General features: G+C 41.8%; 1 protein-coding gene across 1 annotated transcript in view; it reads right to left on the minus strand.

Annotated features, from left to right (window-relative positions):
* The window catches only part of slc13a4 (solute carrier family 13 member 4), a 26,262-nt gene continuing 12,004 nt past the window's right edge, over nt 1–14,258 (minus strand). The window contains exons 3-16 of the mRNA XM_079334603.1: nt 13,974–14,110; nt 13,681–13,856; nt 13,423–13,486; nt 12,947–12,986; nt 12,777–12,857; nt 12,118–12,302; nt 8,063–8,182; nt 7,767–7,868; nt 6,709–6,810; nt 6,432–6,538; nt 4,930–5,042; nt 4,291–4,452; nt 2,576–2,713; nt 1–2,372 (exon numbers count right to left, since the gene is read on the minus strand). Of these exons, the coding sequence (XP_079190729.1) occupies nt 2,235–2,372; nt 2,576–2,713; nt 4,291–4,452; nt 4,930–5,042; nt 6,432–6,538; nt 6,709–6,810; nt 7,767–7,868; nt 8,063–8,182; nt 12,118–12,302; nt 12,777–12,857; nt 12,947–12,986; nt 13,423–13,486; nt 13,681–13,856; nt 13,974–14,110 (1,665 nt within the window). The 3' untranslated portion in view covers nt 1–2,234. The remainder of the gene's footprint in view (nt 2,373–2,575; nt 2,714–4,290; nt 4,453–4,929; nt 5,043–6,431; nt 6,539–6,708; nt 6,811–7,766; nt 7,869–8,062; nt 8,183–12,117; nt 12,303–12,776; nt 12,858–12,946; nt 12,987–13,422; nt 13,487–13,680; nt 13,857–13,973; nt 14,111–14,258) is intronic.

Genomic DNA, 14,258 nt, shown 5'->3' on the forward strand with positions numbered 1-14,258 from the left:
TATTTCTTGCACTGATACCAGTCATGAGTAGTGATCAATTCAATCATTGTGTGATATAAAGACAAATGAATAAAATCTGTTTTGGTTCTTACATTTTCATTCCAGTAAATACTGTGTCTCAAAAAACAAAAAAAACGGAGGAGTTTAAATGGTTTTATTCATGTGCATGTATAACATTGTATCATTGTAACTCTAGGTTTTGAGTTGAATATGAATGAAACATCAAAGTATGACAGATAATTTAGGAATATTACAGCTCATCTGAAACCAGGCAAAAGGCACGTTATCTTTATATTAAAAATCTGTATTTACAAAGGAGCATGTGGCACTTGGGTCAAGGTCACTGGGTCAACTCCATCAAGATGTATGAAACCAAAGACTTCAACTTAAAATGCAGCAATATAAAAAAAAAATGCACAAATTACATTAAAAATTTGTGTAAAAATATAAAGCATATATTTTATATTTCTGCACAGTACTCCGAAAGTTGTGTGCAAACCTTTTCACCAGTTGACGTGATTTGTCAGTTGATTGATCACGCTGTTATACCATACAACCCACTCTGTCGCTCGTCTTTCAGGCTTTGGATGCTGCGATTAACCTCAGACACTCCAAAAACTTTCACACGTCAGGAGAAAAGTCTCACCTTCAAAGATCAAAGAAGACAAATTAAGACCAAACTCGGCCCTCCTGTTGCCTAACATGCTACTGTTACAGATGCAATAAATTTGTTTCTTGTAACCCACTGAAATGTTTTCCACCTCTTGACAAAGACAACGAATCCGTCAAGGTGAAAGATCATTAGAACGGCATATCACTGGACGTCTTTTAGCAAGGTTTTACATCTTCAAAATGACATCCTGAAGTTTTCGGATTTATTCAATATGACTAATAAAGGAAAAAAAAAGTCCAATCAACAATGTGAAGACAAATAAGTTATCAAATTAAGTTTTTGGAATCAAAGACTCCGTGTGTGTGTATATGTATGCGCATAAAGGGCAAGAATGTGTCTACATTCAGAACAAATTTTGCCCTAATCAAACATGTGATTTGTCAACCGATGACGGACTCACTCGACCTCCAACAGTCTGTCTGTATGTAATAGCATCAGATACAAGAATATGACGGAGCTCATTAAAAAGCTATTCCGCTGCTGCTTTCCATTTACGATGGACAGTGTTGAATATAGTTCCTGCAGGGCTCTGACGTGCAGCGGGGGGCAGGGTTAGAAACCTGCTGAAAGTGTCATACGACAGGCGATACCATGTGGAAGGCACTCGTGGTATTGCAACTTGTTTGCTGGAGATGTGGCCTCAGATTTAGAGACTTTGGATCATTAAAGAGATTTGTAAGGCAATGCAAGTAGAAGCATGTATAAAAAGAAAACAATCTTTTCAATTATGTTGCATGCTCAATATACACAAGCTTCAACCACCTGTGAATCAGGTGCTCCTGAAAGTGGTTCTTTGTATACAGTACAATCACAGCAATATGTGAAGCCTCTTTCGAAACATGCTCTAGCTTTACAACAGCTAGAGACTGGATCAGAGTAAAACATCTAAATTCTCCCAGACAACGTGTCACCAGCCCGCCACGTTGCAACGTCAATGTCAGGTGGGTGCAAAGCAGTTCATTTAAGTGCAGCAGGAGTGGAGAAAGCATGCAGGAAAAAAAAGAGGCTTATGCACAATGACCGTTCAACTTATTTCTATGTTCTTGTAAATGTCAGCTCGTGAGCCTATGCAGCATCTAAACTTATCATTTTTTCGACAAAAATCAATCAACGAAATATTAGATTTTGATCACCCAAAATTCATTTGTATCTTTTAGTAATACCTTCAGGGATTTCTTCAAAACAGAATATCCATTTAACATCGTCAATGGAGGTAAATAAAAAGGGGTTTTACTGGAGGTCAGAGCTTTACACGGTTGCCACTTTCACTAAGGTATTCGTCACTCCTCATAACACCTCTCACGGCCATCAGAAAATATAATTCTAACTATTATATTGAAGCAACATGTAATAGTTTCTGCTCTCCTTTTTCTTCTCATAGGTCCTCCCCTTTGTCCTTCAGATCCAGCAAGAAAAGGGCTCCTTAACTCTGAGCTGTCCTCTTGACACGCCAAACGCCATTTTCTTGTGTTATTTCTTTACACAACATTGCCCCGTCTCTTTCTCTCTTTCAGTCTTCCAAGTTGTTTATCGGTTCAACACCTTGTCTTCCCAGAGGTGGTTATAAGATCCCAGTGATGTTCCTGCCAGCTGCCCAGACTGGGAACTCAGTCAGGTTGAAGAGGGGAACCCCCCACGTGGTGATGGCCAACATGACCACGGCCACGCCGATCAGATTCACCCCGAAACCTGCTTTCACCTGGAAATGGAAAGAAGGCAAAAGATATTTCTTTTATTACAAAAAAATCAGAATCGAGTGTCTTGGTTTGCAAAGGGTTAAGAGAGAAATTTTTTTATCCTGATTATGTAAGTCAACTTTGACACATTGTCTTCTGCAGCCTTTTGAAGCTGCAGGTGCACAATGAGCGTGTGGCTTTGTGCGTTTGTTTGCGTGTGTCGTACCATGTCACTTATCTTCACGTGGCCGTAACTGAAGACGATGGCGTTAGGGGGGTTCCCCACTGGAAGCATGACCCCGAATGACACGCACATGGTGGACGGGATCAAAGTGTGGAGGGGGTTGATCTGCAGAGTCTCCGACTGGATAGATGAGAAGGAGTAAAGGATAGTGAGGGAGTTCAAAGAAAGGAGCAACAGAGTGAAAGGGGAATGTAATAAAGATGGTGAGAGGGAGGGTGAAGTCGGGGAAGAAAGAAAATAAATGCAAGACAAGGTACATTTTGGGGGGAGGTTGAGAGAAGATAAATGAAAAAGAGGAGAGGGAAGAAGATTAAGAGAGATGTGTAAGGTCAAATGAATGTTAAACACAGATGTTTTCACACAGCAGTGCAGGATATCCTTACTCTCTCTTAACACATACAGGTGTCAACAGCTAAGACTATTCCTTTTTTTTTTAAAGATTAGTATTGTAAAGTGTTAAAATATTTAAAACAAAACTACAGATCTTAAGACAATAATTTACCCAAAGCTGTGAGAGTGAGCGAGAGAAAAAACAGTGGAAGTCAACTGATTAAATTTAAATTCATAGTCGGCAAATACTGATGTTTTTCAAGTCATATTGACGTTTTTGTCTCTTGCAAACAGAGAGCTCATGGGCTGACAGTCTACATTGCACTGATACATTAAAAAAAACATTACCATTGGGTGTTTAGAACTCATACTTGATACTGTCATATTAAAACAGGTGTCAGTATGGTTAGATTTTCACTAGTATCAAAGGTAAAAACTATTCTTAAAAATCTGTTTTTGAGAAAACTTGACTAGAAACTCATTAAATGAGCTTTTCCTGTGCACATCACGGCAAAGGAAAAAAATGTGTCCACAAGGGGACAGCAAAGTCAACACAATGCTGTTTAAAACAGCCAATTGTAAAGAAAGTGCTTTTTACTTCCACAGGATAACTCTTCCAATGCAGCAAACAGAGCCCTTTGAAAAGACAGCTGAGGTTCTGTAGTTCTGTTTTAAGTAGCAGAAGAAAATAATTATTCTTATTCCCTTAAAAACTTAAAGCTCAGACTCTATTATCAGTCACTACGAGACAAAAAGGTTTCTTCTGTGGTTCTACCATTTACAGGTGAGCGTAAGGGTGAATTGAACATTTTTTCAAACACAAAGTTTATGTCAACTTCCAAATAAAATATTCTCAAAATCATTGCAGGAAATTACAACTGTTAAAGACAACAAAAGATGTTGCATGTTTTTTTTAGAACTTAAAGCGAGAGCCTTGATTGGGGTTGCAAAGTAGCCACAGCTAGAAACCTGCATCATGTTATCTACTTTGTATTTAATAGTCCATTTCATGTGTCCCTCATGTGTTAAATAAACAGAACATACATTTTTAACAGTCAGAACAGTAATGGTAACTTTTGAAGAGATCAGAAACCAATATTTCGTGGAATAACTTGGATTTGTAATTGCAGTTTCCATTTTTATAAAGGTGCAGATTGAAGGAGATTTTGAATGAGCCACAATTTCCCCCGAGGCAAGGGGATTAACAAAGTATATAAAATAAAAAAATCAATAAAATTTGAGGCGATCTCTTCAGCTTTTCTAGTGTTGTATTTTGTACAAAAGTTGTAACCACTCCTCTCTCTCTCTTAGCTTTATCAGATATTTTAAGGATAAAATAAGTGCGTGAGGGAGAGTGTGTGTCGTACCAGCGCTGACAGGATGGGCAGGAAGACGGTGAGAGTTGCCGGGTTGGAGGCGAACTCCGTGACCGCTGACACCAACAGGCAGGCCAGCAGGGTGACGGCCCAGGGAGGAAGGCCACTCATGGGCTCCAGCTGTCTGCCGATCCACACCGACAGGCCTGACACCTGTGCGCACACACACACACACACACACACACACACACACACACACACACACACACGGACGTGATCAGCTTCCTCACAGGGGACAGAAAGTGTCTTACGTCTATGCTGCAATCTACAACCTCTCCTGCAACAGAGAGGTTTTATAAACCGGTAAGAGCTGAAGCTAGCTGTGTTCACAACTCAGCTTTCATTTCTACATGGCTGAATATGGCATCTATAATAATCCCGGTTAAAATTATTCACTCTTTTAATGATGGCTGCTAGACTTTTCACCACTTAAACAATGACTGCACCCTCTGGTCAATACTTAAACAAATCCATAAATTACATAATTTGGACATACAAAAATCAGATCATCCAGATCTCCAGTTAGAACCTTCCCTGGCCTTTATTAGATACGCTGAGGTTTATCCTTAATTTACCTCTACATTTAACCCCTAGTGATGAACTGTAATGAAAAAAAAACATGTGAATTACCTTGCACCCTGCAGCCAGTGCATAGCCGCCTCCCACCAGGATGACGATCTCCCACGGCATCAGTCTCTGGAAGTCCTTCCAGGTGATCATGGGAGCCAGCGGGTCATCATCACCTGAAGGTTTATTAACATAGAAAATGGGTCAGTACCACAGGAGCGCTGTTTGTGGCTACAATCAAAGGAAGTTTAAGAACAACTAAGTTGGGATTTTTGTTGAAAGAGAAGCTTCATTTAGTTTTGCATACTTAAAACCTTTTTCTCTTAGTATGTTTAACAGGATCTTTGACATGCTTTTTACATTTCAGCTGACCTGCTGGTCTCGCCCCAGAAGCCACCACCAGCTCCTAAATGAAAAATCAAGACCCAACTTTCTGAGATTTTTTCTACAACTCACATTAATAGGATCAAAAAAGGGGGCTGTTTTGGGGCGTGAGTAGCCTATCAGTTATGTAGGTTATAGTCCTCGCCGCAGCAGGCGTGAGTTTGAATCCAACCTCGGCCCTTTGCTGCTTGTCACCTCCCCCCCTCTCTCCCCCCAACACTCCCTGTCTCTCTTCAGCTGTCCTGTCACTCAAGTGCAGTTTGGAAGTGCAGACGGTACACAATGTTTGATAGAACTAAAAAAAAATGTGCATATACTTTTTGACACTTTTTTCCCCCATGCACACATTCGTGACCCGGCTCTGGGACCCACTTTTGGTCCCAACCCACCAGTTGAGAACTACTGCTTTAGACTTTCCAGGATGAGTGAAAACTGTAACATTAAACATCCGGTACAAAAACAATATAATGCTTTCCCTTTAGTCGATGATTTTCTCTGTCAGGAAATGTCTTTGGACTTTTTACAACAACATCAGAACACCTACAGACCCATGAAGTAAATACCTGACTTTATCTCATGCAGTGATAGTACGGGCACATTTCTCTCTTAGCTTTTTTAGTCTGCTTCTTTAACATCGTGACTGGTGAGGATAAATGGCAGTTGTTTACATGCTTCAACTTCATCTGTGCCTCATAGGTTCTGGTGTTAGGAGGTCAGTGGACCGACAAGGGTCAGCAGTAAAACAGACTTTTCCTGTCTTTTACAAACTGCTGCACAACAGGGAAAACACCAGAGAACTCTTTTTTCTTTCTTTAAACAGAGGTTTCTTGAACTCGATGAACCTGCAGCATTAATCAACCTGAAGAGGCTGTAAAGGCTCCGCCCCCTGCTTTAAGGGCTTTGTTTAAAGCAGGGACACTGGAGGAGGCCTGGCAGGATTTTAAGAATAATTTCATAGTTTTGAATGAATTAAAAATATATAAATAAATCTCAAACCTTTTTAGGACGTCCACGTTTTTCAAGCTTACTCGTGCATTTCAATTCTTTACAACTGTTTGTGTTAGCTTCTCGCGCTTCAGATGAAACAAAAGGCCACACAAACTGGGAAAGTCGTGTTGAACCCTCTCCCTGGTGCACAGGCTATATCAAAACCATGTGTTGCACAAATATTTGCTTATCACCTGTGTATCTATAGCTGGAAGAGGATGAGAAGGGTCGCCTGGCAGGGATGAGGAAGAGCAGGAAGCCCAGAAGCACTGACACCGTCGCATCAGTCCTGTAGCCTTTCCTGAGAAAAGGAAAAAAAACTTTATGAATCTATGTCATTGTTGGACCTGGTGACGGGGTGTGTTTATTTAAGAGTACTCAAAACCATAAGCCCCTCACACCTGTCTGATCACTAATTAAGTGAGAATGACAACAATTGCGGTGTTGTGGCAAAACATGACGGCTACTCACTTCTCGAAGAGAGACGTCCAGCCAGGCACAAAACCAGGCTCTCTGGTGAACCACAGCACAGTCATGAGGATGAAGAAGACACCCGTCACCACCTCTGGGTAACTAGGACACACACACACACACACACACACACACACACACACACACACACAAAATGAGCGTGGTCAGTAGCACATGCCAGGGTGTCACGTCTGGGTCAGTCACTCACGTATATTCAGGTTGGTGCCACATGTCTCAGACTGTTTTTTACAACACCAAAGCCTTAATATTCCCCTCTCAGGTTGGAAAACTGAATCTAATTACACTGTTTGCGAGAGATTGTGATCCTGTTCACAATTTTTAAAATTCATTATACTATGACACTTTGTTGCAATTTGAGCATTTTCTCTCCTGGTTAACGGTCTGACTTCAGCTGCTGGCAGACTTTTCTTTTTATTGTTGTTACAAAATCCAAAGTGCCTATACATCGAGTCAGAACAAGATGTGACACAATATGATACTAAAGCAATACGATCGGATGAAACACAATACGGCATAGTAGGAGGATGTGATTGGATGTAATGCGATACCATACAATGCATATACAATATGCTCACTAGTTATAATACAATATGATACTGTACAGCGCAATATTGAAAGATTCCATACAAGGCAATACGATGTGATGAGATGCAATATGTTAGGATACGGTATGATATGTGACCATGTAATACAACATTTTCCGTTTCTATGGGAACGAGAGGCACAGTGTGATGCAATACAAGCTGACACAGAACAGAAGGGTACACTTTGATGCTTTCATGCAATTTGATTTGATTGTTCACTGTAATATAATAGAATTCTACTTGATGCAAAACAATTGAATATGATGTGATACAGTGCTGTAGTTCAGGGCCTTGCATGCCACACAGATAAAACCAACTAAAGTAATTTAAATACAACTTGTACACAAACCGTTAATAATTATCCCCATCCCACACACTGCAAATATTCCAAACATGAGACAAAGCAAGAAGAAAGAAAATAAACACATGCACAGTAAAGCATGCGGTACACACCTGATGGGTCCTAGTTTCTCATACTCCTCGTGGATCCTCTTCTCTGACATCATCTCCCTCCTGGTTTTGCGTTTCTTGCTCAGCGAGCACGTTTCCCTGAAGCTGAACACACGACATTAAACGACGCCGTGTGACTCACTGAGATTTTTCAGGACTTAAAAGGTAGCGACAGCGCACGCACTGAGGGATTATCATGACTCTTTAATGACAACATGCGCGACTCCTACCCTGCAGCTCAGACACACACAGTGACACACATCATGACGGTACAGTGCAGGATGACACAGCACACTCACTTGCAGCCGAGGAAGAGGCAGTGCAGCCACAGCCAGGTGAGGACAAGCATGATGATGGCTATGGGGAAGCTGAAGATGAACCAGGTGCCGAAGTTTATCACCTTTGCATCTGGGTAACGTCTGACGGGGACAAAGACAGAATGAACAGAGAGTTACTTTACCGTGTCCAGGAGCTGCTCGGAGTGTTATCTTATTCTGTAATTACAATGAATTACTCTGCAGCAGGACGAGAGAGCTGACTGGAAATGTAGCTTCCTTTTTTAAAAACAGTAGCACTGACATTCCCAAAGAACCATCACGTTCAAAGAGGTTTACCATTCCATCAAAATCATCACTCATGTGTGCTATATTTGTATATTTGCATGAGTACAAGCAAAAAGACTTCAGAGATAAAAAAAATAACTGTTCCCCCTCCATTAACCATCTAACTTGACCCTGCTCTGTGACAGCAGCTGTCATCCCTTCAGATTATCTGTGCTGCAGCACAGCTGCCTCTCTGCACTGATAACAGGTGAGTCGAGCGCAGCATTGAAAGATGGAACTCACATGCTCTTTCATTCAGATGTGAGAATCACTGCTGCATGCACAGTGTCAGTAAAAACAGCAGGGAGTACCACAGTCTAGTTGTGTTCATTAGACCCAATACCAAGTAAGCTTAATTCTAAAGAATTTGATTATTTTTTTTCAGTTAAAGTGAGCTCATGGGAAAGAGAACATGGTTCAACTTTAACTTCATGCAATCTGAAAAGCAGGGAATATTCTAGTCTTCTGCTGAGGGTTGTTTTTTTCCCATCATAGTGAACATGGAACTGTGATTGAACGCTACCAGCACCACCTGTGGTTCGTTTACATTCTGGAAAGCTTCCACAACTTTACAGCAGAGGTCACAAGGGGTCGCCACCTTCTGGACACAAACCCTCAGAGTCGGTGTCAGTGTGCGGCACGGTGAGAAGTGTTTGCACAGATGAACATCACGCTACGCTGTACAAAGAGAAGAAATCATGCATGGAGGGGGAGCAGGTCAAGTGGTCACACATCCTCAGCTCACTTTGAGCTCCGACTGTGCTCTCCTCAGTCTCCGCTGTTGTATCATTCGAAGCTGCGTCGGCGTTAAATTATCTTTGCTCAGTCGTGCTTCAATGAGCACTGTGCTGTATGAAGAGTAATGAGGGTAAAGGTGACATACAGAGATGACAGTTAAAGGCTAAACTTAGCCGCACCTCTTAAAGTTCTCTGTGATCATCAATGTTTCAGAAAGACGCAAACGGGAAGAAAGTAAAAGATGGACTGTAATCTGACTGGGCCTAAAATTTTATTTAAAAAAAAGTACCTTTAGATCAACAAAAAGGGGGAATTAAACTTTGGACTATCAGCAAACTATTCTTCCAACATCATTCTTAAACGCAGCTCAGTGTAAGTTCAACCATTCTAACCATCCTCCCTGCTCTGGTGATCAGCTGATTTTGTCTGTTTACTATTTAAGTAATATCGTCCTCACTCCAGCCCAGCAGAGTTCCGACGTAGCCTCAGCAGCCCACTCCTCATCACATCCTGCATTCTTCTTTCATCACCAGCGACTCCAAAGGGGGCGTGTCCTATCCTGCCATCGGCTTCATTAACCCTCTGAGTGCATGACATCGTCACAACAGAGTTCAATCGCCAAAGACGGTGCACATTCATCGCTTCCTGAACTGTTCAATAAACAATTGAACCCTTACTTAAGTCTCTCCTGATTGAACTCGTGTTATCATTAGTATCCAATCAGTTAGTTATGTTGTGATGACCTCAGCTTCAGTCCAGCCAGCAGCTTGTGTGTGTGTGTGTGTGTGTGTGTGTGTGTGTGTGTGTGTGTGTGTGTGTGTGTGTGTGTGTGTGTGTGTGTGTGTGTGTGTGTGCAGGAGTGGGATCAGGTGTGTCGGAGTTGATCTGCAGCTGCACTCCATCTTCAATCAACTGTGCTACAAATACTCCACCACACTGCGAGACTCTGTTGCCTCAGTTATTCTTTTTCAAGCCATGTCTTGAATATCCTTGTCCTTCTTTCTGTGCAGCTTACTGAGACTTTTTCTCCTTTACCTAAAGTTACCATACGCCCAACTCCTTCCTCCATCCCACTCCCGAGTCGACTGGCTTTTAATTGGATCGGCACACATTCTGGACTCCACCTCGCCAGCCTTCCTCGCTGCAAACTCACCTGCCTTGCTCAGTTCGTTTTCCTCCCCTGAACTAGAGAATCTCCCAAATAAATGACTCCCCTGCACCTACTCCCTCTCTACGACTCTGTTTTTGCACTTGGGTTCTCCAAATTTCAGCTCCGCATAACACGTGCAGAATGTTTAAATCTGCCGTTTTTATTGCAGATTTTAGTTAATTCAATAACTGCGTTATTTTAGCATTGTCCTTGTAATATCATATGTAAATCCTTCTCCTTTTGAGGAGTGGTTAGGCAGCACCCTAGTGCCCTCTGTTGACCAGAAATCCACGGCTAGATGAAATGCAAACTAAAAAAAAAGATATATTAAAGGTAGAGGTGATTAATGCATCATCTTCCTGCTGCCTTCTTCAAACTATTGACTATACTACATTACATTTCACCTCAGCTGCAATGTCAAGAATTGCTGTAATAACCTTTTTTTCTCCATCGAAGGGTAAACTTTTTTTATTTTGCCTTCTTGTAATAGCATAGACTTGAACTGACTGACCTGCACACGTACACAGACACACACACTAACACCAACCATGTCTCAGAAGTCGACCTCAAGCTGCATGACATTCAAGTAAAACTTGAGTCACGATTCAAAGTTGAAGGTGTAATTTAGGGGATTTTCGTAATCACTGCTTGGGACTACAAGAAGTACTGCGTGCACACAAACCCACATAGAATCAACACCTGACCTTTGTACAACCAGCTGCGACATGAAGGAGGCCATTCTGCGCGGCTTAGTGCTGTGGCTGGAGGAAATCGGCTCTGTCAGGACTGTAGAGGCTGATTAGTTTGATCTCAGACCCCAGTGCCCCCCAGACGCTCAGTTAAAATGAGCTGGTGCTGTCAGACACAGCCGGCAGCCAAGAAATCAATCGAGCTGTAAATATGGTGTCTAAAGGGGCGTCTTGTGCTAATGCCAAATCCAAATATGATTCTAATAATAATTGTTGAAGCTGCATACCCCTTAACTTTAGCTTGAAGTTAATTTTATAAACACTTTAACTATGTTTGAGATCAGGAATAGAATAAAAAAATGAAGATACAAATTGGCACATCTAGATGAAAACAAAAAACTGTTTCTCAGTCCGACAAAGAGCCCCTGACGTATCAACCAATCATTATGGTTTAATATTCAATTTCTTTATTCAACCATGTAAAAAAAAAAAAAAAAGTCCATTGAGATCTCTTTCACCGGGGTGACCTGGCCAAGAGGGCGGCACACGTCATTATATAAAAACTGTTCAAACAAGACTGTCGAGACTTGGCTTTGAGATCATTACAGAACATGTGCTGCATCCCTGAAGTTGGCCTAAACTTCAGGGATGCAGCACATCAGAGGGGACTGATCTTTACATCCTGTGACTGCGGTACTGTGCATCGTGTAAGCATTATGTGAAAACGGCTGTACATAAGTCCCAGTTGTCCATTTTTGTATTTGTCTGTCTTAGATGACAGCTTCAGCTTCTGCCGGGTTGCTCATCATGCATATGTTCCAACCTCTGCCCCGCTCCTTGATATCTGCAAGAGCCAACTGTTTCTTCTTTTAAACAAAAGTGTGATCCTGATCAACAAACACAAGGTACCTGACATGCAGTCGAGGACGTCCTTGATGGAAACAGGATTCTGCGTGCTCACAGCATTAGATTATCTTTTCAATGTTCTACTCTTGTTCCCCCTCTGGGCTCTTCTCGTTTCTTTTCTTGAGGTAAAAACTCACCACAGAACCAAATCAGTAAATTATGTTTGTCTTTTCATTAAGGTCTCACAACTCTCCTTCAATACCTAAAATCTCCCAAAACAACACAGGCACCGCTCTGCAAAGTGGACTCATTGCACCGTGAGTACTTACGTGTTGAACTGCTCGGCAAAGATGAGGTTGGTTGACGTGCCGGTGATGGTGATGAGGCCGCCGATTGTGGCTGCGTAGGTGATGCTGAGCGACAGGCATTTACAGATCATGTGGTCCCTCTTGGTGGGATACTGGGAGTCCCGCCTGGCCTTCACTCGCTTTACGTTCGGGATTTCGATTGAAATCTGGAGGAGTGAAGGAAAAATTGAGGAGTGTAGGATATGCATGCAGTACTAAACAACACAAATAATCATTTGACAGGGAAAATCAACTAATTACTAATATTTTGAGTGATAGTTAGAATTTCTGGACAGAAAAGATGTTAGATTATGTCTATGTCCATCATACTGTTGTTTTATTTCTCTGTAAGATGACCTTAAGTGTCATGAAAGGCGCTCTTAAATAAAATGTATTATTATTATTATTATTGAGAACAATGTCAAAGGTCTGTCTTCTCAAACAAAACAAAAGGACATCCTCATCGCAGCAGCCGTGGGTTCGAATCCCACCTCGGCCCTTTGCTTCATGTTGTCCCTGACTCTCTCTCCTCCCAGCACTTCCTGTCTCTCTCAGCTATCCTATCCAATAGGGCCAATAATGGCCCAAACAAAAACAGAATAAATCTAAGCCAATACTAACATGTCCTCCTTGCAGCTTACCTGCGGCAGGTGTCCATTTGTGTGTTTAACAATCTCCTGGCTTGACATTAAACCCAAACCGTTTGCTTCCACAGTTTGTTCCTGAAGGAAAAGCAAAAAGATTTCACCTGCAGTTTGAACATTCACACTGCTCTCCCTCTAATGTGACTTCTGTCCACTTTAGCTCTTACCTCACTGAGCATGGAAAGCTCCTGTTTAGTGCAGCCGTCACTAGAGGGAGGAGAAACAGTTGAGAAAGTTAGTTTACTTTTTTCCACTTAATAGCATTGATCTAATTCATCTGTGCTGCAGGATCCTGTTGAATCTGTAGGTAGAATAGAGCTACTGTGTTTAGTCGTATTGCACATACTTTCCTGTAATCCTTACAAAAGCTTCTTTCACCCAGTGTTTGCAAACGTCAGTGATGGAGACAATTTGAAGAATTACTGCTTGATTCATTTCTTTCTGTTTTAAATTCATTTCTCCATAAAGCAGAGTGTGCACATCTAGGAAGTTCATTGCCACCTCCTCAGATCAATAGGTGAGGTTTGAAATGACTGCAGAAATCACTGCTTGTTGCAAAAACAAAAAAAAAACAACAACAAAAAAAAAATATATATATATAGAAAAAAGCTTTGATTGAGCTCAAATAAACACCCACACTTACATGTCATTGCGATAAAGCAGCTCTAAAGGATTTTTGTCCAGGTTCCCTTCTTTATCTGAAAGAGCTGCAGACAACAGCAACATGAGTACATGGAGAGGAGTTAATGAAAGTTTTCATCTGATGGAAAAATAAACTGTTCTGCTACAGTAGCATGCAAAACAAAAGGTGCTTCATTTCCAGGGAATGCCTGTGCAAGAAGTATTATTGAAATCTTTTTTTTTTTTCATTGGAGCTCATACAGTAACAGAACAAACATACATGCATCATCCTCATGGGCCTCTGCGGTTTCGGAGTCATCCTGGCTGTCGGCCAGACCTGTGCAGATCAGCTGCTGCAGCACGGCCTCGGCTATGGGCATCACCATGGCGGTGGTGGACGTGTTGCTGAGCCACATGGATAAAAAGACTGTGCAGCACATGAAGCCCAGCACCAACCTGGACAAGTGAGAGGGACGTGAGAGGAGATTTAGACAGCCTTTACTTAGATATGTCTTGATGCGTTTGAACGCGGCCTTTACTGTTAAAAAAATTGTCAGTGTGTGTTTTGCTCACATGCCAGGCTTGGCCCCTGCGATCATCACCATGCGCAAAGCGATGCGTTTATGCAGGTTCCACTTCTCTATGGAGGCCGCCAGGCAGATGACTCCCATCAGCAGCAGGGTGGTGTCTTTACAGTACTCTGCTGCCACCTAAACACACGCAAGCAGGCACATGTCAAATAGAAATGTATACCATTCAAAACAAACAGGGAGACGGACAGGAGTGAGTTTTTCCTCCTTCAACCGCTCCCCTACTCACCCTCGTTATCGAATAAGAAAATAAAGATTGCCTGTTCTT

Source organism: Symphodus melops, assembly GCF_947650265.1.
Source record: "Symphodus melops genome assembly, chromosome: 22".
NCBI lineage: Eukaryota > Metazoa > Chordata > Actinopteri > Labriformes > Labridae > Symphodus > Symphodus melops.